The 22086-nt window shown below is 44.3% G+C and overlaps 1 protein-coding gene across 1 annotated transcript in view; it reads left to right on the forward strand.

Annotated features, from left to right (window-relative positions):
* Positions 1 to 22086, forward strand: part of COL22A1 (collagen type XXII alpha 1 chain) — a 184942-nt gene that overhangs the window by 158112 nt on the left and 4744 nt on the right. The window contains exons 50-59 of the mRNA XM_087703563.1: positions 2592 to 2645; positions 3363 to 3416; positions 5496 to 5549; positions 6577 to 6648; positions 7840 to 7875; positions 8678 to 8722; positions 11576 to 11755; positions 13149 to 13215; positions 19107 to 19289; positions 21220 to 21297. Of these exons, the coding sequence (XP_087559689.1) occupies positions 2592 to 2645; positions 3363 to 3416; positions 5496 to 5549; positions 6577 to 6648; positions 7840 to 7875; positions 8678 to 8722; positions 11576 to 11755; positions 13149 to 13215; positions 19107 to 19289; positions 21220 to 21297 (823 nt within the window). The remainder of the gene's footprint in view (positions 1 to 2591; positions 2646 to 3362; positions 3417 to 5495; positions 5550 to 6576; positions 6649 to 7839; positions 7876 to 8677; positions 8723 to 11575; positions 11756 to 13148; positions 13216 to 19106; positions 19290 to 21219; positions 21298 to 22086) is intronic.

Consider the following 22086-nt stretch of genomic DNA (forward strand, 5'->3'; position numbering starts at 1 on the left):
AAAGGCATCTTTGGTTTGCGTTAAAACAACTTCAACACACGCAATGTTCTGATTGCACCACAAACGCAGTCGTCATCCTTACCTTTCACAGAGGCACTGAGTTTTATAAATAGGAGCATGATAGTGTAGAATAATCATATCCAAGGACCAGTGGTGGGTTTCAAAAAATTTTGGACCCTCTTCTGTAGGTGTGGCCTGCTTTCCGGGTCCACTGGTGGAACCTCTTCTAACCGGTTCGGTAGATTTGACGAACCGGTTTTACCGAATAGGTGCGAACTGGTAGGAACCCACCTCGGGAAAGGATGCAGTATGAACATCTCAAGAAGCATCTCATCATAAGAATGGCAACAAGATTGCTGGAAGAAGGAAGAATTGCTTATTATTCAAGAATGGATGTTAAAAGTAGTAAAATTAGCAGAGATGGCTAACATTTCAGCATATTGGAAAGACTATTCAGATGAGAAATACAAGTTGGAATGCAGAAGACGGATTGACTACATTCAAATAAATATTGGAATAAGGAATTTCATTTAGCTTATGAAGGAACAAGGAATGTTATAATTTATCTACAATTAGCTTAATAAAAGGGGAGTTAAAGTAGGGAGGTAAGTTGTTATAGTTAGTTAGCTTATGTTAGTCTATGATTGTTAAATATTTATACCCTGTATTTTGCTCTGGGAAGTTGGGGGGAGGGAGGGTTGGGGGGGTGGCAGGGGGGTAGGGTGGGGGTGGAGGGAGGGAAGGGGAAGGGGAAATATTTGTAAAATTTATTAAAACTTTTCAATAAAAAGAAGAAGCATCTCATCCCCACCTTATGTTACCAGTGCCAAACAATAAAACAAACCAAAGTTAGTCACCATGGAAATGAGATGTTTGATGGAAGCTGCTGGAGTGATCAGAAGAGATAACATCAGAAATGAGAGCATAAAAGGAAGAATTGGCAAAGAACTAATCTTGAACTCTGTATAAAAACAGCAAATTAAGTGGTTTGCTCACCTGGATATGATGTTTTGGGATTCCATATCATACAAAGCCTATACAAAAAGAGGGGAAGGCCAAAGAACAGCTGGAAGATGTTGTGGTCCACCAGCGGCCTGCAGAGCTGGCGAGCAGACTCGAAAAGTGAGGAGGTTGGGGAGGAACCTGGAGTCTGGGGAAGGCTCTGATGAGGGCTCTGTGTCGGGGGCAGAGAGGAGCCAGAGCCATATGCCAGTTATCAGCTGCCTTCAGAGTCTGACATAATTGAGGCAGATGAACAGCTGGAGCCTGTTCCCAGTGTGCGCATGCACAGAGTTGCCAGAAAAAGGGAACAGCTACCAAACAAGGGTCGACTTGGGAGTAAGACCACAGGTGGATGATGAATGGCCCCTCCCAGAGGAAATAAAAGAGGAGCGAAGGGGATTGGAGTTTGCAGGAGACCATTAGTTTGCTTAATTGGTTCTCAACTCTCTGAGACTCCTTGCCAAGTTTTGCAGATATCAGCCTGGCAGCTCTCCAAGCCAGATAAGGTCTGTGACTGTAAATCCTCCCTTGAAAGACTTTGCTGGATGTGAATGAGCAGAACTCACAGCCAATTAATAAAAGGGTTTTTTGTCAGGATAAGGAATTTGCTTCATGCTCTTGGGAAGCCTCGGTCAGAACAGAAGATGGGGAGACAACATCAAAGGCACACTACAACAACATCAATCAACAATAGTTGAGGCCTCCAGAAGAGCCAGAACTTTGCATCTACCTCGACACCCAAAGTGGTAAAAGAGGAAGTAAAGAAGACAAGAAAGGATGTAGTAGCACTGACACAATTTAAGTTGCATGATAGAACTGTGATGGCAAACCTATGGCACCCATGCCAGAGGTGGCACACAGAGCCCTCCCTGTGGGCACATGCGCCGTCGCCAGCTGATCTTCAGTTTTCCGTGGCTCCGGCATGCACAAAGATCAGCTGGCTGGCATGCATGCACACTGGAAACCAGAAGAGCAGGCGCATGCACCGGCCAACTGGCCTCGGAGTTTCTGGGGCTCTGGGGTACACGAAGAGCAGGTGGCTGGCATGCAATACCAATAGCAGTTAGACTTACATACCACTTCATAGGGCTTTCAGCCCTCTCTAAGCGGTTTACAGAGTCAGCATATTGCTCGCACAGTCTGGGTCCTCATTTTACCCACCTCGGAAGGATGGAAGGCTGAGTCAACCCTGAGCCGGTGAGATTAGAACCGCTGAACTGCAGATAACAGTCAGCTGAAGTGGCCTGCAGTACTGCACCCTAACCACTGCGCCACCTCGGCTCTTGCAGGCAGGCTGGAAAGCAGAAGAGCAGTTGACTGGTGTGCGTGCCGCCTGCGTATGCACACACTGGCCAACTGCCCTCCAAGTTTCTGGGGCTCCTGGGCACATGAAGAGCCGGCGGCTGGTGTGCACAGGTGCATTGGCCAGGTAGTCTTTGAGTTTCCAGGGCCCTGCCGTGCGTGCATTCCGGTTCGGGCACTTGGTGCCAAAAAGGTTTTGCCATCCCTGTGATAGAGCATGTAGAATTTTTAATTCTGGGAGGATTTACCGTATTCTGAATTTTCTCCATCCTTTTTCTTTGCTCCAGGGAGAACCAGGTCAACCTGGAACTCCAGGCCGGGAGGGGCTTTCGGGAAAAGATGTAAGTTTTAAGCACAATAAAAGCTCTATGTCAACTTCAAAGGCGATTGAATGTAGTAGTAGCAATAGTAACAATATTTCTAAAAAATTCTTCCATCATCTGACAGTCATCCTATTCTCTAGGCCTGGCTTATTTGATTAAATGTGTATCCCGACTCCCATCGACTCCATAGCTCATACCCCTGTTTTAGCATTACAATTTAATCACAAAATAAGCTATACTATTAAGGTATGAGTTGTTCCTGAAATGACCTCCAGAGGTAAAGACTAAGGAAGTAAAGAGAAGGATGAGTGGGGGAACATGATAACTGTCTTCCAGTACTTGGGCTGTAGTAGAGAAGAGGGGATTGATGTATTCTTCAAAGCACCAGAGGCAGAACAAGAAGTAATGGGTGGAAACTTGTTAAAGATACAACTTAGAAGTAAGGAGAAATTTTCTGACAATTAATCACTGGAATAGATTGCCTCCCAGAGTTGTGGGAACTCCATCATTGGAGGTTGACCTAGAAGACCTCTGTAGTCCCTTCCAGACCCATGATTCTATGTTCTAAGATGTCTGTCTCCATCACAGGTTGGGTCTGTGGCCATCAAAAGACAGATAGCACTGGCTATCAGAGATTAGGGATCAGCTGTGACTTCTAAGACAGCTGTCGCTTTTGACCTTCTTAACCTTCAATGAGACTAATGATGTATGGTACTTTCCCTTCCTCTATTCCAGGGAGATCCAGGCCCTGTAGGACCAGCAGGCCCCCGGGGATTTCGAGGAATAGCAGTGAGTTACTTTGCCTACTGAATGTGTTGTTCTGATTCTGGGAGACCCCCTGCAGTTTACAAGCGTTCAGGATAATCTATGTATAGAGATTGGATGTTGTATCATAGTGAAGATGTTGCGAAAGGAAAAATTTCTTTTGGATGGCAGAGACTTCCTTTCCTTGTACTTCCCTTTCTTCTTTTCTTTCCTTTCCTTTTCTTTTCTGGTTTCCGGTTTCTCTTTCCTTTTCCTTCCCTTCCCTTTTTTCTTTCCTCCCATCCACTCCCTTTCCTCCCCTCCCTTTCCCTTCCTTCCCCTCCCTTCCCTTCTCTTTCTTCTTTCCCTTCTCTTTCTTCTTTCCTTCCCTTCCCTTCCCTTTCTTCTTTCCTTTCCTTTCTTTTTTCTTTTCTTTTCCTGTCCTCCCCTCCCTTTCCTCCCCTCCCTTTCCCTTCCTTCCCCTCCCTTCCCTTCTCTTTCTTCTTTCCTTTCCTTTCCTTCCCTTCTCTTTCTTCTTTCCTTTCCTTCCCTTCCCTTCCCTTTCTCCTTTCCTTTCCTTTCTTTTTTCTTTTCTTTTCCTTTCCTCCCTTCCCTTTCCTCCCCTGCCTTTCCCTTCCTTCCCCTCCCTTCCCATCTCTTTCTTCTTTCCCTTCTCTTTCTTCTTTCCTTTCCTTCCCTTCTCTTTCTTCTTTCCTTTCCTTTCTTTTTTCTTTTCTTTTCCTTTCCTCCCCTCCCTTTCCTCCCCTCCCTTTCCCTTCCTTCCCCTCCCTTCCCTTCTCTTTCTTCTTTCCTTTCCTTCCCTTCTCTTTCTTCTTTCTTTTCCTTCCCTTCTCTTTCTTCTTTCCTTTCCTTTCTTTTTTCTTTTCTTTTCCTTTCCTCCCCTCCCTTTCCTCCCCTCCCTTTCCCTTCCTTCCCCTCCCTTCCCTTCTCTTTCTTCTTTCCTTTCCTTCCCTTCCCTTCTCTTTCTTCTTTCCTTTCCTTTCCTTCCCTTCTCTTTCTTCTTTCCTTTCTTTTTTCTTTCTTTTCCTTTCCTCCCCTCCCTTTCCCTTCCTTCCCCTCCCCTCCCTTCTCTTTCTTCTTTCCTTTCCTTCCCTTCCCTTCTCTTTCTTCTTTCCTTTCCTTTCCTTCCCTTCTCTTTCTTCTTTCCTTTCCTTCCCTTCCCTTCCCTTTCTCCTTTCCTTTCCTTTCTTTTTCTTTTCTTTTCCTTTCCTCCCTTCCCTTTCCTCCCCTGCCTTTCCCTTCCTTCCCCTCCCTTCCCATCTCTTTCTTCTTTCCCTTCTCTTTCTTCTTTCCTTTCCTTCCTTCCCTTTCTTCTTTCCTTTCCTTTCTTTTTTCTTTTCTTTTCCTTTCCTCCCCTCCCTTTCCTCCCCTCCCTTTCCCTTCCTTCCCCTCCCTTCCCTTCTCTTTCTTTCTTTCCTTTCCTTCCCTTCCCTTCTCTTTCTTCTTTCTTTTCCTTCCCTTCTCTTTCTTCTTTCCTTTCCTTTCTTTTTTCTTTTCTTTTCCTTTCCTCCCCTCCCTTTCCTCCCCTCCCTTTCCCTTCCTTCCCCTCCCTTCCCTTCTCTTTCTTCTTTCCTTTCCTTCCCTTCCCTTCTCTTTCTTCTTTCCTTTCCTTTCCTTCCCTTCTCTTTCTTCTTTCCTTTCTTTTTTCTTTTCTTTTCCTTTCCTCCCCTCCCTTTCCCTTCCTTCCCCTCCCCTCCCTTCTCTTTCTTCTTTCCTTTCCTTCCCTTCCCTTCTCTTTCTTCTTTCCTTTCTTTTCCTTAGATAGATATTGCAAATTATCAAAAATATAATGAATTTGGATGTTGCTGAACAGTACATGTTTTAAGAGAACCAACAAAAAGTCCTTTAGTTACCTATAAACAATCAATCCAGAACGTCTTATGTCAGTTTCACATTATTTTGTGACTGGTCCCCAAATTAAACTAGATGGCTGGTGCGTGATATCCAAAGGCTGACAGATCAGTTTCTCTCAACCCTTGGAGTAAAGGACGTTGGGCAAAAAAATATATATCCAGAAGAGGAGTTTCTGGTCATAGGACATTGGTTCCATTCATTGGTGTTCTTCATATATTTTGAGATTGATTGTGGTCTTCCTTTCTTTAGGGCAAGACTGGACCTCCAGGAGCACCTGGAGAACCTGGTCCTGCAGGTAACCCAGTAAGTACTGTATTTACCACCTCCATCACAAGTATGAGCTCACAACAGCATAGGCAACAGCATAGCAGCTATATGCCTATGGAGATTCTCAGCCATCCAGGTCATGGTTGTCCCAAAGATGCTTTTTCAAAAGGCAGTTGGACTTCCTCTGTTTTTTTCTTGAAGACATTTCGCTTCTCCTCCAAGAAGCTTCAGTCAGAACTGTCAGAACTCAAGAGTCAGAACTGAAGAAGCTTCTTGGAGGAGAAGCAAAATATCCTCAAGGAAGTTCCATTATCTTTTGAAAAAGCATCTTTGGCACAGCAGTTACAGTGAGGCCATTATGCATCATGATGTCATTTTGTAATCTGCATAGTTAACTGTTCTGACCCCCCTCGTCCCACACCAACACACACTCCGAGCCAGAGATAAGTTACGACATTTAATTAACAGACAGACAGTCCTTGGCAGCAATCCAACACAGATAAGCCGTGGCAGCAATCCAGCCTACCAAGCTCACAATAATGTTCTCCGACATAGTTCCTGCGTTGACTTCTGCAAAAGGGCATGTGCACAAGCAGTCTTTTTATAGTCTTGAGAGGAGCCTAATTACCACCAGCTGAGTGCAATTACCTCCTGTACTTGCGCAACTCTTCCTGATGTCTATTAGCTCTTCGGTGCCGGGCATCCAGGAACAACTCACTGCTGACATCAGGAACACACTCCCTTGTCTCCTCCCCACTGGTCCAAGGCTCAGGTGCCTCCTGGTGGCCAACCAGCCTCTCTGCGCCCTGCTCAGAGTCGGAACCCTGTCCAGGCTCCTCCATATCCTCCAGAGCCGACTCATAGGGCCCCTCGCATATAAATAGGTTTATGGCATGCTGTACGGTCACTGAGAAAAGGTGTAAACTTTGCCACTTTGATTGCTTCTGGGGAATCAAGTCAGTTGGGGAAGAAGATGACTCTTGACTCCAGACGTCATATTCTTTTGGAATGGGATTGATCAGACGATTCTTTAGCCCTTGCTTCTTCTCTTTCTCACCCCAAGGGTTCCAAGGGAAGCAAAGGGGAAGCCGGCAGCCCAGGTGTTCCTGGCTTCATTGGGCCACGAGGTCTTCCTGTAAGTAGCAAATTGATGATGATTCATGCTGGTGTTAAAATGCAAAAATGTGCAGTCATTAGGAAGTCCTCATTAAGGTAAGGCAAAAGCAGAATCTGAGCTGGGTTAACTCCAGATGACTCTGCAAGGATATTTTTATGGCTTCCTTCACAATACACTGAAGGAGTTAACCACGACTATCTTCTGGAACAGTATGTGTACATATGTATATATGTATATGTATATGTACTGTATATATGTATGTGTGTGTGTGTTTATATAGATAGATAGATAGATAGATAGATAGATAGATAGATAGATAGATAGATAGATAGATAGATAGATAGATAGATAGAGATAGAGATAGATAGATAGATAGATAGATAGATAGATAGATAGATGATAGATAGATAGATAGATAGATAGATAGATAGATAGAGATAGAGATAGAGATAGAGATAGAGATAGATAGATAGAGATAGAGATAGATAGATAGATAGATAGATAGATAGATAGATAGATAGATAGATAGAGATAGATAGATATAGAGATAGATAGATGATAGATAGATAGATAGATAGATAGATAGATAGATATAGAGATAGATAGATAGATAGATAGATGATAGATAGATAGATAGATAGATAGATAGAGATAGAGATAGAGATAGATAGATAGATAGATAGATAGATAGAGATAGATAGCTAGATAGATAGATAGATAGATAGAGATAGATAGATAGATAGATAGATAGATAGATAGATAGATAGATATAGAGATAGATAGATGATAGATAGATAGAATAGAGATAGAGATAGATAGATAGATAGATAGATAGATAGATAGATAGATAGATAGATAGATAGATGATAGATGATAGATGATAGATAGATAGATAGATAGAGATAGATAGATAGATAGATAGATAGATAGATAGATAGATAGATAGATAGATAGATAGATAGATAGATTAGTAAGTGGGGGGGGGATTAGAGAACAACTGATTTAAAGAAAAACAATTAAATTTCTGACTTCCCCTTTTTATGCAGCTGGTCATTTGCATTATTTTGTACATAGTTCTCAACCTTGGCCACTATATGATGTGTGTATTTTGGGAGTTAAAGCTGACACATTAAAGTTAGAAAGGTTGAGTAACACAGTTGTAGATTATCTGCCATGATGCATAATCTGGTTTATCTCTCTTTTCCGCAGGGAGAACCCGGTGAAAAGGGCGTCCCAGGGAAAGAGGTATGTATTTCATTACCTTCCTCGCACAAAAAGTTTGATTTATTAGTGCTACTAAGAGTGAACACCTTTGAAGCTGTTTTTTTCCCCTAATTTTCTGCTTGCGACTACAAACGTCATTATAATTCATGCAATATAATTAATTTTCCCTTTCACGTTAGTATGTTAAAGAGAGACGAGACACAGACATACAAAGAATTGCCTTTATCGCTGGTCTTTGGACCAAAAATTTCAGCAATGGGTTCTCTGCCCTGTTGCTGGGTGGGCGTGGCTATGGTGGGCATGACCTAATCAGTCTCCTGCCCCACGATGGGGGGCGGGGGAGAGTTTCTGCCTTCCCCAGGCTCCAGAGGCTTTCCTCGAGCCTCTGGGAGGGCAAAAATTGCCTCTCTAGACTCCGGAGGCCTTCCAGAAGGACCATTTCCCCTCCCTCCCAGAGCCTCCAGGTGGGCCTTGCCCTTACGTTGCATCCAAAACAGGCCGCATGGAGATTCCTGGGATGGGTGGTATGAGAGAGGCAGGGTGGGGTGGGCAGGGCCAGCCAGTGGTGGGATTCAGAGTTTCTCCAAACCGGCCATAATGTTTGCTACGGGTTCTACCTGAACCCGTAGGAACCTACCAGTGGTGGGTTTCAAAAAATTTTGGAACCTCTTCTGTAGGTGTGGCCTGCTTTCCGGATCCACTGGTGGAACTTCTTCTAACCGGTTCAGTAGATTTGACGAACCGGTTCTACCAAATAGGTGCGAACTGGTAGGAACCCATCTCTGGAACCTACGCCTGCTTTAGACTACTCCTCTCTTTTCAGGGCACCTCAGGGAGTCCAGGAGAACATGGACAAAAAGGCGACAGGGTAAGTCTAAGAGCCTCATTCCTATCCCAAGGTTTTAACCTCAAACTGACAAATGCCAATGTCAGCTTTTCCGTGAGATCTCAGTAGTAGTAGAATGTCCCATCTAATCTCATTGCATTCACAATTGGGTAAACAAATTCTTGCTGGTTAACATATTTCTGAACCAATTCCATTCAGTTCATCGTTACCCCAGCTACAATTTCATCATTTCTGGGATTCTCATATATTTGACTTCCAGTTGATAGCCTCATCTGAGAGCCGAGGTGGCACAGTGGTTAAATGTAGCACTGCAGGCTACTTCAGCTGACTGCAGTTCTGCAGTTCGGCTGTTCAAATCTCACCGGCTCAAGGTTGACTCAGCCTTCCATCCTTCCGAGGTGGGTAAAATGAGGACCCGGATTGTTGGGGGCAATATGCTGACTCTGTAAACCACTTAGAGAGGGCTGAAAGTTTATAGTTTATAGTTTATTGTTTATTGGAATTTGTAGGCCGCCCTTTTCCCTGAGGGGACTCAGGGCGGCTCACATAAACTAGGAAGGGGGGGGATACAGACAACAAAATAGAGACAAATACTAAAATGGTAAGCAACATACATTCATCATTCGGGAGGGGTCACTATCCTTATCCCCAGGCCTGGCGGGCGAGCCAGTTCTTCAAGGCTGTGTGGAAGGCTTGGACGGTGGAGAGGGTGCGGATCTCTACAGGGAGCTCGTTCCAAAGGGCCGGGGCTACTGCTGAGAAGGCCCTCCTCCTTGTAGTTGCCAGCCGACACTGGCTGGCCGATGGAATACGGAGGAGGCCTAACCTATGAGATCTTATTGGTCGCAGGGATGTAATTGGCAGAAGGCGGTCTCTCAAGTATCCAGATCCACTGCCATGAAGGGCTTTATGGGTGATTAATAGCACCTTGAAGCGCATCCGGAGATCGATAGGTAGCCAGCGCAGCTCGCGGAGGATAGGTGTTATGCGGGTGAATCGAGGAGCACCCGCAATCACTCGCGCGGCTGCGTTCTGCACTAGCTGAAGTCGCCGGATGCTCTTCAAGGGCAGCCCCATGTAGAGCACATTGCAGTATTCCAGCCTAGAGATCACTAGGGCCCGAGTGACTGTTGTGAGAGCCTCCCGATTCAGGAAGGGTCGCAACTGGCGCACCAGGCGAACCTGGGCGAATGCCCCCCTGGTCACAGCCGTTAGGTGGTGGTCAAATGACAGCTGCGGATCCAGGAGGACTCCCAAGTTGCGAACCCTCTCTGAGGGGTATAGAATTTGACCCCCCAGCCTGAGTGATGGTATATTAGTCAAATCTTTGGGAGGAAAACACAACAGCCACTCGGTCTTTTCCGGGTTGAGCACAAGCTTGTTAACCCTCATCCAGTCCATAACGGCCTCAAGACCCCGGCTCACCACATCCACCGCTTCATTGAGTTGGCACGGGGCGGACAGATACAATTGAGTATCGTCCGCATATTGATGGTATCTGATCCCGTGCCTGCGGATGATCTCTCCCAGCGGTTTCATGTAGATGTTGAATAGTAGGGGGGATAAGACCGACCCCTGAGGCACCCCATAATTTAGGGGCCTAGGGGACGATCTCTGCCCCCCCACTAACACCGACTGCGACCTGTCCGAGAGGTAGGAGGAGAACCACCGCAACACGGTGCCTCCCACTCCCACCTCCCGCAGTCGTCGCAGAAGGATACCATGGTCGACGGTATCGAAAGCCGCTGAGAGGTCAAGGAGGACCAGGATGGAGGGATGTCCTTCATCTCTGGCTCTCCAAGATCATCCATCAATGCGACCAAAGCGGTTTCTGTGCTGAAAGCCCTATGAAGTGGTATATAAGTCTAACTGCTATTGCTATTGCTATTGCTATCTCCTGTTTGCAATAGGGAGGCACTCTCTATTCACCCAGAGAGGGCATTTGAAGAAAGTTAGAGTTCTGTGGGAGATGAGTGACTCTGTTAACTGATTCTCCCACCTCTTACACACACACATCTAAAGTAGTAGGCTCTGGTCTATCCATCCAGCATTTTTAATGGGTCTCTGCTGAAGAGTTATCACATTTTCTTTTGCTTAATTTGAGAGTCAGTTTGGTCTAGGGATGTGGTGGCTCAGTAGATAAGATGCTGAGCTTGTCGGTCAGAAGGTCAGCAGTTCAGCGGTTCGAATCCCTAGCGCCACGTAATGGAGTGAGCTCTCATTACTTGTCCCAGCTTCTGCCAACCTAGCAGTTTGAAAGCACATAAAAATGCAAGTAGAAAAATCGGAACCATCTTTGGTGGGAAGGTAGCAGCGTTCTGTGTGCCTTCGGCATTTAGTTATGCCGGCCACATGACCACGGAGACGTCTTCGGATAGCGCTGGCTCTTTGGCTTGAAACAGAGATGAGCACCACCCACTAGAATTGGGAACAACTAGCACATAAGTGCGAAGGGAACTTTTACCTTTACCTTTTACCTTGGTCTAGTAGTTAAGGCACTAGGCTAGAAACCAGGAGACTGTGAGTTCTAGTCCTATCTAAAGCATGGAAGCCAACTGGTAACTTTGAGTCAGTTTCTGTCTCAGCGCATGATGTCAGGCTCAGGTAAGAAGCCAGTTGATAAATCTCCTAGCAACCAATGGATAAACACTCAGTTATTTTTTTTTGGGGGGGGGGGAGGAATGGACCCTGAATTTGCAGGAAAATGGAAGGAGAAAGAGGTAAGAAGGAGGAAGACCATTTTGAAGCAAGATGGGTGGCGATCAATCAAGCAATCAAATAAATAAATCAGTAAATCAAATAAGTCAATAAATCCAATAAATATTTTTCTTGTTTAATCCAACCCAATCTTTATATTTTTATTTTCTCCATCAGGGAGATCCTGGAACTAAAGGTGAAAAAGGGCCAGCAGGAGTGAAGGGACCACCAGGTGATCCAGGAGTTCCTGGACGCAAAGGACACACAGGATTAATGGGTCCCTCGGGACCATCAGGAGAATCGGGACAAGTTGGACCTCCTGGCCCTCCTGGCCAACCTGGATTTCCTGGGCCTAGAGTGAGTTTAGGGGGAAAGGTGCTTTGGGTTGGCCCGTTTCTGGCCTTCCTGAATTCAACCAAAACACCAGGAGACCTCCTCCCATTACACCGACGGAGGCCATGCTGCCTGCTAATCACGCTTACTGTGGTGCAAGCTCACCGCGATACTGAAATGAACTAATTGTCTCCTGCAAACACCCCTCCCCTTTCACTCCTCTTTTATTCCTTATGGAAGGGGCCATTCACCATCTACCTGTGGCTTTACTCCCACATTGACCCTTGTTCCTTAGCTGTTCCCTTCGTCTGGCAACTCTGCGCATGCGCAAAATGGGAACAGGCTCCAGCTGTTCCTCTGCCTCACTGCTGTCTGACTCTGAAACAGTGGTGGGTTTCAAAGATTGTTTGAACCTACTCTGTGGATGTGGCCTCCTTTGTGGGAGTTGCTTGCCACCCATGTGACCGGATGGGAGTGCCTTGCCGCCCATGTGACCGGATATGAAGATGTCAACAACACTTGTCAGAACCACCTTAAATTACCTCACACACAGCACTGGCATGCATAAGAATATGATGTAAACTTGTTTTTTAAAAGGCATCTTTGATTTGCGTTAAAACAACTTCAACACACGCAATGTTCTGATTGCACCACAAACACAGTTGTCATCCTTACCTTTCACAGAGGCACTGAATTTTATAAATATGAGCATGATAGTATAGAATAATCATATCCAAGGGCCAGTGGTGGTTTCAAAAAATTTTGGAACCTCTTCTGTAGGTGTGGCCTGCTTTCCGGGTCCACTGGTGGAACCTCTTCTAACCGGTTCGGTAGATTTGACGAACCGGTTCTACCGAATAGGTGCGAACTGGTAGGAACTCACCTCTGCTCTGAAGGCAGCTGATAACTGTCAGATGGCCCTGGCCCCCTCTCTGCCTCCGACACAGAGTCCTCATCAGAGCCTTCCCTACACTCCAGGACTGGCCTATGTTCCTCCCCAACCTCCTCACTGTTCAAATCTGCTGCCAGCTCCACTGGCCGGTGGCAGGCCACAACAGCTATTAAGATAGAGAAATGTTGAGAAACAAGCTCATGCATCCTTCATGACTGATTCATTTTTTTCTTGTAGATATAGCATGCCTCAACTTTTCCTGTATTAAAATTGGAACCATTTAGAATTATTACACAACAGTTACTCTTATTCTTTCAAAGTTTTGTGACCAAAGGCCCTATGAAGTCTTTGAAAATGCTAGAATCTGCCTACTAGAGTCTTTTTTTAAATGCTACTGTATTACACATTTTAGCTTTAGAATGAATGAATAAACTTTCTTTTCTGCTTAAGAAAGGAGTTAAAATCATTCATAAACATCAATATTTTAAGCTCTGGTGTCTTAAGGCATCTTTTTTTATCTCCTAGGGAGATCCTCCATCAACAGAAACATTGCGAAGACTCATCCAAGAAGAGTTAGGAAAACAACTTGATGGTAAGGACTTGTACTATGAAGTCCAAAAGTGGGCAAGTGATTGAGTATCAGAAGAGGAAGGAAGGAAGGAAGGAAGGAAGGAAGGAAGGAAGGAAGGAAGGAAGGAAGGAAGGAATTTTCTACTTCTTGTTTACACTGTCCATCTAAATGGCGCTATGCTTTTTAATTTTGTCTCTAACTTTCTTTTTACATGGATTATATGTAACCCATGTTAGATATAATCCATGATTATAGATAATATATAAGATAATAAGCCCCTTTAGCACCCTTCAAATACTGTATCTCTAATAAATTGAAGCTTCTCTGGAATTTTAAACTTCTTCCTTTCAATACTTTTCCTGTGGACTTTTCATCTCCTACATCTGTCTTTTTTTTGTAGCAGAAATTTCTTAAGGGTTGTTTTTTTTTGCAGCTGCATTGTTTAAACTTTTGCAACTTTCTAATTCTGTTTTTAAAACTCCCCCCCATCAATTTTGTTCTCCTTTTTCAGGAGAAAAAAAATTACATTGATACTTTCATCAATGTAATTAAGATTCCCCATCACTATTCATTCTATCTATCTATCTATCTATCTATCTATCTATCTATCTATCTATCTATCTATCTATCTATCTATCTATCTATCTATCTATCTATCCGAGGTGGCGCAGTGATTAGAGTGCAGTACTGCAGGCCACTTCAGCTGACTGTTATCTGCAGTTCAGCGGTTCTAATCTCACCGGCTCAAGGTTGACTCAGCCTTCCATCCTTCCGAGGTGGGTGAAATGAGGACCCAGACTGTGGGGGCGATATGCTGACTCTGTAAACCGCTTAGAGAGGGCTGAAAGCCCCATGAAGCGGTATATAAGTCTAACTGATATTGCTATTGCTATCTATCATCTATTTTGTCAAATATGTACAAGACAACAGGTATAAGTCTAAACATGGATATGAGCAAAGGAAATGAGAATAAATAAATGGGGACAGTAGGAGAGGGATGGAAGGCACACTGGTGCGCTGGTGCACGCTCCCTTTCCGTACCTCTTAGGAATGGGGTAAGGTCCACAGTAGATAGTTTAAGGTTGAAGCTATGGGGGGGTTGAGGATGTAACAAGGGAGTCAGGTTGAGCATTCCAGGAGTTGACCACTCTGTTGCTGAAGTCGTATTTTCTGCAATCGAGTTCGGAGCGGTTTACCTTGAGTTTGTATCTATTGTTTGCCCGTGTTTTACTGTGGTAGAAGCTGAAGAAGTGATTGACAGGTAGGACATTGCAGCAGACAATTTTGTGTACTATGCTTAGGTCAGACTCTGGGTGGCGTAGTTCCAGGTTGTCCAAGCCCAAAATTTCAAGCCTGGTGGCATAAGGGATTCTGTTGCGAGCAGAGGAATGGAGGACTCTTCTCGTGAATTACTTCTGGACCTACTCAATTGTATTAATGTCTGATATACAGTGTGGATTCCAGGCAGATGAACTGTGTTCAAGAATTGGTCTTTGATTTTGTTGCATGAATTAAGTTGGCACAATAGCAGTATTCTAGTAGTATAGTATAGTATAAGTTTATTTATAGGCCGCCCTTTTCCCTGAGGGGACTCAGGGCGGCTTACAACTTATGTAGGAGGGGGATACATACAATGACATATAGGACAATACATAATTAAAAGAATAGAGCAACATTCATCATTCGGGCGGGGATGGATTATAATCTTTAACCCCAGGCCTGACAGGATAGCCAGGTCTTGAGGGCTGTGCGGAAGGTCTGGAGGGTGGTGAGGGTACGAATCTCCACGGGGAGATCGTTCCAAAGGGTTGGAGCTGCTACTGAAAAGGCTCTCCTCCACGTAGTTGCCAGTCGACACTGACTGGCAGATGGAACTCAGAGGAGGCCCAATCTATGCGATCTGATGGGTCGCGAGGAGGTAATTGGCAGGAGGCGGTCTCTCAAGTACCCAGATAGTATTTGAGGGGCTGCCACAAAGAAGAGGGGCTCAACCTATTTTTCAAAACACCAGAAGGTAAGATAGGAACCAATGGATGGAAACGAATTAAGGAAGAGAAGCAACCTTGAACTAAGGAGAAATGTCTTAACAGTCAGAACAATTAATCAGTGGAAATGCTTGCTCTCAGAAGTTGTGGGTGCTTCATCACTGGAGGCTTTTAAGAAGAGATGAGACAGCTCCCTTGTCTGAAATAGTATTAGGTCTCCTGCCTGATCAGGGGGTTGGACTAGAAGACCTCTAAGGTCCTGATAAAATGGTACTTTGCTTTTGAGAAGCATATTCTTCTCTATTGGATCGATGATAGGAGACACTGGCAGGCCCATTGCTTTTAAATATGTTCTCATCCATTTTTTTTCTGGAACGTAAATGCTCTCTACAACATTACCAAGTTCATTAATTTAGGTTTCTGGGGGTGAACGTTTCTAGCATACATACAACCTTTCCTTTACTATAGTTTCTGATTCAATGTTAAGCAGAAGGTTTGCATGCTGTCCTTTCTTCCGTAGATTACAGAGTGGTAAATAATAAATATCATAAAACAGTAAAATATGCATGAAAGAAAAAAAAATAACAATATTATGTGGCAGCAGCTAAAAATATTCTGCAAGTGAAAGCATTTTTCAAAGTAATTTCCCAAGGAAAATAAAAATGTCTTCATTTGGTTAGAAGAGGCACATAATATAAAGGTGCATTGTTATTTATTACTTCATAGTGGTGAGGGATTTTTCTTGTTGTTGTTGTTGTTTTCTTTTGAACATTTTAAAAAGGCAGGCAGTCTGGGTGCTTCCAGCCCAGCTGTTATGTGCTCTGAAGGTTGATCCTAAGGTTGTCACAACTACCCCTAAGGATATCACTGGGAGCTTGTAAGCAAAACCTTTTCACATTGCTCCTTCTGCACACAACTTTGCAACTTCTTTTTGTTTAAAAACTGGGGAAATACAAACTGCGCCTATTCCACAAAGACCAAACCTTGCTCTGATTTCAAAGTAGTTGATGAAGGGAGAAACTAGTTCTGGGAAGAAAGAAAATCAGAAATAGGGGGGAAGGAGAGATAGATAATATATTGATGATAGATAGATGGATAAATGGAGAGGGTGGAGGGAGGGAAGAAGAGATAGATGAGAGAAAGAGGGAAGGAGAGATAGATAATATATAGATGATAGATAGATGGATAAATGGAGAGGGGGAGGGAGGGAAGAAGAGACAGATGAGAGAGAGAGAGGGAAGGAAGTAGAGATAAATTATATACATGATAATATATAGATGATAGATAATATATAGATGATAGATGGATAAATGGAGAAGGGGAGGGAGAGAAGGAAGGAGAGATAGATAAGAGAGGGAGGGAGGGAAAGAGAGAAATGATATATAGATGGTAGATAGATGGATAAATGGAGAGACGGAGAAAGAGGCAGGGAAGAAGAGAGATGAGAGAGGGAGGGAGAGAGGGAAGGAGAGATAGATAATATATAGATGATAGATGGATGGATAAATGGAGGGGGGAAGGAGGCAGGGAAGGAGAAATAGATGAGAGAGAGAGAGAGAGAGAGAGAGAGAGAGAGAGAGAGAGAGAACACACAGAGAGAAAGTTTCATTCCACCATAACTAATAAAATGAATTGTGGAAGAGTATAGGAGAAGAGGAATGATTGAAGAAGTTATTTGAGGAGAAAATTAAACATTTATGAAGATATTTATACCAAGGTTCTGCTGTGTTCTTTAGACGATACCTTGTTGTCCCAGGTCTGACATATGGAAGACTTTCTCTTGCATTGTTCCACAACTGTGACATGTTTTGAATTCCTTGGGAGTTGCCTTGGGATTGGGCTTTACTTTCTTGATATTTGGAGTATCTGAAAAGTTATGCATCTTTTTTCCCATGCTTCTAATTCTTAAATTTTTTTTTAGTCTGGACTTTACAATGTGTTTTGAGTTTTATCTTGATGTCAGGCCCAGAGATAACACTGGGAGATCCACTCGACTCCAAATCTTCATTTGTTCAGTCATTAAATTTGGCCAACACTTCCCAACCCAATGGACCAAAGTATGCCAGCCCAACCATCCTCCACCGTCTCCCAAAATTTGCCCCAAATTCATGTTCATCTAACTAACTGTATCATCCTCTGCCATCACTTTCTCCCTTTGCTTTCAATAAATCTTTATTAGGCTAAACAGGTTAAACTTAATAGATAGAAGGGGCACAATGGCTCAGTGGTTAAAGATGCTGAGCTTACCAGGTTCGCGAGCCAAGTGCCACACAATGGGGTGAACTCCTGTTACTTGCCCTAGCACTTGCCAACTTAGCATGCAAGTGTAGGCAAATAAATAGGCACCCCTTTGGTGGGAAGCTACAGAGTTCCATGGATATCTTATTAATCCCTCTGGTGGTGATGTGGTCCATATAGTGGTGGGATTCAATTTTTTTTTACCACTGGTTCTGTGGGCGTGGCTTTGTGGGTGTGGCAGTGGAAGGATACTGCAAAATCCCCATTCCCTCCCCCCCCCCACCCTACTAACCTGCTTCCCAGCTCCGTTCTCCTGTTCAGGGCAACAAAAGAAGATTGGCTGGGAGGCAGCGGGGGTGGGGCCAGCCTATTTGCCGGTTCTCAGAACTACTCAAAATTTCCACTGCCAGTTCTCCAGAACCTGACAGAACCGGCTGAATACCACCTCTGTGTCTATCCCATATTTTTCTACCTTACCAAGAAATACCGTAATTTTTTGGAATATTAGATGCACCAGAATATAAGGTGCACCAATATTTTGGAGGGGCAAATTAAAAAAAAAGTGTTTGCACTCTTCAGACCTCTCAAAAACGGCCCGTGAAAATGGGCCCTTTTTTCAAAAAAAGGGCATGCATAGCCTTTAGGAGGCTTGTAGAGTGCCCCTGGGGGATGCCCCCCCAAAATGAGCAAAAAATGGCCCATTTTCTGCAAAAACAGGTCCATTTTTTAAACAAAAAAAGGCATGCAGAGCCTTTAAGCTTATAGAGTGCTCCTGGGGGCTGGGGGCAAAATTGAGCAAAAAACAGCCTGTTTTATTATTTATTTATTTATTTATAAAATTTATAGGCCGCCCAATCCCGGAGGACTCCGGGCGGCTTACAAAAAGGAAAGGAAAGAAATAATAAAAATAAAAAAGACAGATTTAAAATCACAACACATGCATTCGTTCTGATCGGGGCTGGACCTCAACGATGAGGGCAACAGCCCCAGGCCTGCCAGAATAGCCAGGTTTTAAAGGCTTTTCTGAAGGCCATGAGAGTGGGTAATATCCGGATCTCTAGGGGTAGCTCATTCCAAAGGGTCGGAGCAGCCACAGAGAAGGCTCTCCTTTGGGGAGCCGCCAGCCGACATTGTCTGGCTGACGGCATCTGAAGGAGACCCACTCTGTGGGATCTCACCAGCCGCTGGGAGGTATGTGGCAGTAGGCGGTCTTGCAGGTATGCTGGCCCTAAGCCATGTAGGGCTTTAAAGGTAATGACCAACACCTTGAATTGCGTCCAGAGACCAATAGGTAACCAGTGCAGCTCGCAGAGGATAGGTGTAATGTGGGTGTACTTCGGTACACCCAATATCACTGTTTTTCGCTCATTTCTGCCCTCCCCAGCCCCCAGGAGCACTCTGGAAGCCTCCTAAAGGCTATGCACGGCCATTTTGGTGAAGGGGGTGGGGTTTCAGGAGGCAAAAAATGCTATATTCAGTGTATAAGACGCACCCAGATTTTCAATCTCATTTTTGTGGGAAAAGGGTGCGTCTTATACTCCGAAAAATACGATAGGTTGTGGTCTACTAAATGTTGTCTCAATACAACGAATACTGGGTCAACAATTTTGCATCGTAATGTATTGAGTACCAAATTCAACATGTTTTGAAGCGTTCATACTGACTCTTTGTGTATTTCTTCTTCTACAGCTAGACTGCCCTACCTCATAAGTCAGTTACAGCCTTCCCAGGTCAAAGCACCTCAAGGTAGGCCAGGGCCTCCTGGGTCACCTGGAAAGGAAGGCCTTCCAGGACGAGTTGGCCCTCCAGGAGAACCTGGCAGACCCGGGCAACCAGGTTCAGAAGGTCCGTTGGGACCTATGGGACCAAAAGGTGAGTAGTCATTTAGCTGGAAAGCATCTTCAGATCCAAACTGCCCTTCTGATTTAGATCTTTTAAGGGCTATGGACAATTTTTGCAATGTGAAATGTTGTGTGGGTCAAATAAATGGAAATGATTTATGGTGGAAGGTGGCGCAGTGGTTAAATGCAGCACTGCAGGCTACTGCTAGATCAGCAGGTCAGCGGTTCAAATCTCACCGGCTCAGGGTTGACTCAGCCTTCCATCCTTCCGAGGTGGGTAAAATGAGGACCCAGATTGTTGGGGGCGATATGCTGACTCTCTGTAAACCGCTTAGAGAGGCCTGAAAGGCCTATGAAGCGGTATATAAGTCTACTGCTATTGCTATTGCTATTGCTATTGCTATCTTCAGATCCAAACTGCCCTTCTGATTTCGATCTTTTAAGGGCTATGGACAATTTTTGCAATGTGAAATGTTGTGTGGGTCAAATAAATGGAAATGATTTATGGTGGAAGGTTTCTAAATGTGCATTTTCAAATGGAGTGACACATCGTAGGAGGTAGAAGGAAATATCAGCTTGATAGCTTTTAATGTATTGTCTTATTTCCACCCTGTTCTTCCGTATGGAAAAGTGAGGAAGGATAAGGGGGAAAAAAAGGAAAAAAAAACATTGACTGTCTCTGTGGCAGAGAGGCATTAACATCAAACCACAACTTTTTTTGTTTTTCCATAATAATATGAACAAGCCATTTCTATAAAGCTCTATCAAACAAATAGTTAAAACCCAAAATCAAAGTTTCATTCTTTTCCACTTCAAGCCCAAAGTTCAGAAGCTGTCTCCATGTGGAAACAAAAGTACTTACATTCGTTTCTTTAATCAAAATAGTCAATTTTGCCATTTCAGCCAACTTCACCAACTTCTGCAAACATTCATCCAGGGTAGGAATCAAAATGTCCTTCTATATTTTTAGTGCATACGACAGTCTTCCTTCTGTCAACATATACCATATTTTTCTGAATATATGATGCACTCCCCCCCCCTAAAAGTGGGTGAAAATGTTGGTGTATCTTATAGACCAAATATGGGCTGGATTTTGGGCTCCTGAACCCTCTGTGCATCGTGTATTTGCCCTCCCCAGCGCCCAGAAGCACTCTGCAGTGCTCCACACAGCCCGTTTTGCCAACCCTCCTACATCCTATTTTAGCCCTCCCCGGCCCCCAGAAGCACTCTACAGATGGGCATATTTCTGATGAAAATTAGCCCCTTTTGGCAAAAATGGGATATGCGGAGTACTGCAGAGTGCTTCTGGGGGCCAGGGAGAGTGAAAACGTGACATGTGGAGGCCAAAAACTATTTCTTCTTGTTTTCCTCCTGTACATCTAGGTGTGTCTTATAGTCCAATGTGTCTTATAGTCTGAAAAATATGGTGTTTTTGGAGTATAAGATGCAGCTTCCCCCCACAAAAGAGTGTGAAAATGTTGGTGCGTCTTATACACCTAATGCAGCTATTTTTGGCCTCCCAAAGCCCCGCCCCTGCACCCCATTTTTGTGAAAAAGGGGCAAAAAACAAGCTGTTTTTTTTTTTGCAAAAACAGGGACTTTTTGCCTCCCCCCACCACCCAGAAGCACTCTGCAGGCTTCAGCAGGGCTGGGGGAAGGAAAAAATGCCGCTATTTTGGTAAAATTGGGGACGCTTTTGCCTTCTCCCAGCCCTGCTGAAGCCTGCAGAGTGCTCCTAGGGCTGGAGAGGGCAAAAACTTTTTTTCTTACTTACTTCTTCAAAATCTGGGTGCGTCTTATAGTCCAGTGCATCTTATAATCCGAAAAATACGGCATATAGTAAAAATGGTGGCTCTCGCTATTGATAAGACGTGAATGGTCAAGAATCTTTATATTTGCACTCTGCAAAACAGTCAAAATCTTACTACTGTAGTTAAAATGTACTTTATTTTCTCCAACAGGTGACAGAGGGGAGAAAGGAGAGAAGGGAGATGCTGGCATTGGCCAGAGGGGTGAAACTGGTCCCCCTGGAGTGGCAGGTGGGTTGCTTATTTTCTGCAAACAGGGATTTATATGGCTTAGGGCAACTTTCCCCAAACTTGACCAAGCCAGATGTCAACTCCCAGCGTTGTCATGGGAGACAAGGAGAGGGAGTGCATTCCATGCATACTATTGGCTGGAGTCGGATCTCAGATTCTGCAGCCGGCTTGGGAGGGGTGCATCTTATAGGGAAATGTGATCTATGACACAGACTGAGGGGAGGGGAGGAACGGGTACAGTTCAGCAATAAGTCAAGTAAAGCATAGGCTTGACTGCGAACAGATCTTGCCTAATGGAGCTCCTAATAAATCACTAGCTTTTGTATTGAACCTTGACTCGATGCTCATGAATCAATTAGGGCATTTTTAGGAAACCTCACACCAGAACTATCAACAGAAGAGAATATCTGTAGTACAGGTTGAACCTTGGAGTCCTTGGTATTCCTTGAACTTGGTTGTTGGCTTCCAAACCAGAAGTTCCAAAATTTCTATGCATTGTCATTTGGAACACATGTAGTCCTTAACTTACAACCATTCATTTGGTGACTGTTCAAAGTCACAATGGCCCTGGAAAAAAATTGACTTATGACTGTTTTTCACACTTACGGCCATTGCAGCGTCCCCACCTGATCAAAATTCAGACCCTTAAAGACTGTCCAAATGCCCTGGGGTCATGTGATCACTTTTTGTGACTTTCTGATAAGCAAAGGCAACAGAGAAGCCAGATTCACTTAAGTTTGTGTTACTAACTTTACAACGGCAGTGATTCACTGAACAACCATGGCAAGA

This window comes from Thamnophis sirtalis, unplaced genomic scaffold, assembly GCF_051295495.1.
Source record: "Thamnophis sirtalis isolate CommonGarterSnake01/CBP01778 unplaced genomic scaffold, rThaSir2_p1.2 scaffold_2, whole genome shotgun sequence".
NCBI classification, from domain to species: Eukaryota; Metazoa; Chordata; class Lepidosauria; order Squamata; family Natricidae; genus Thamnophis; species Thamnophis sirtalis.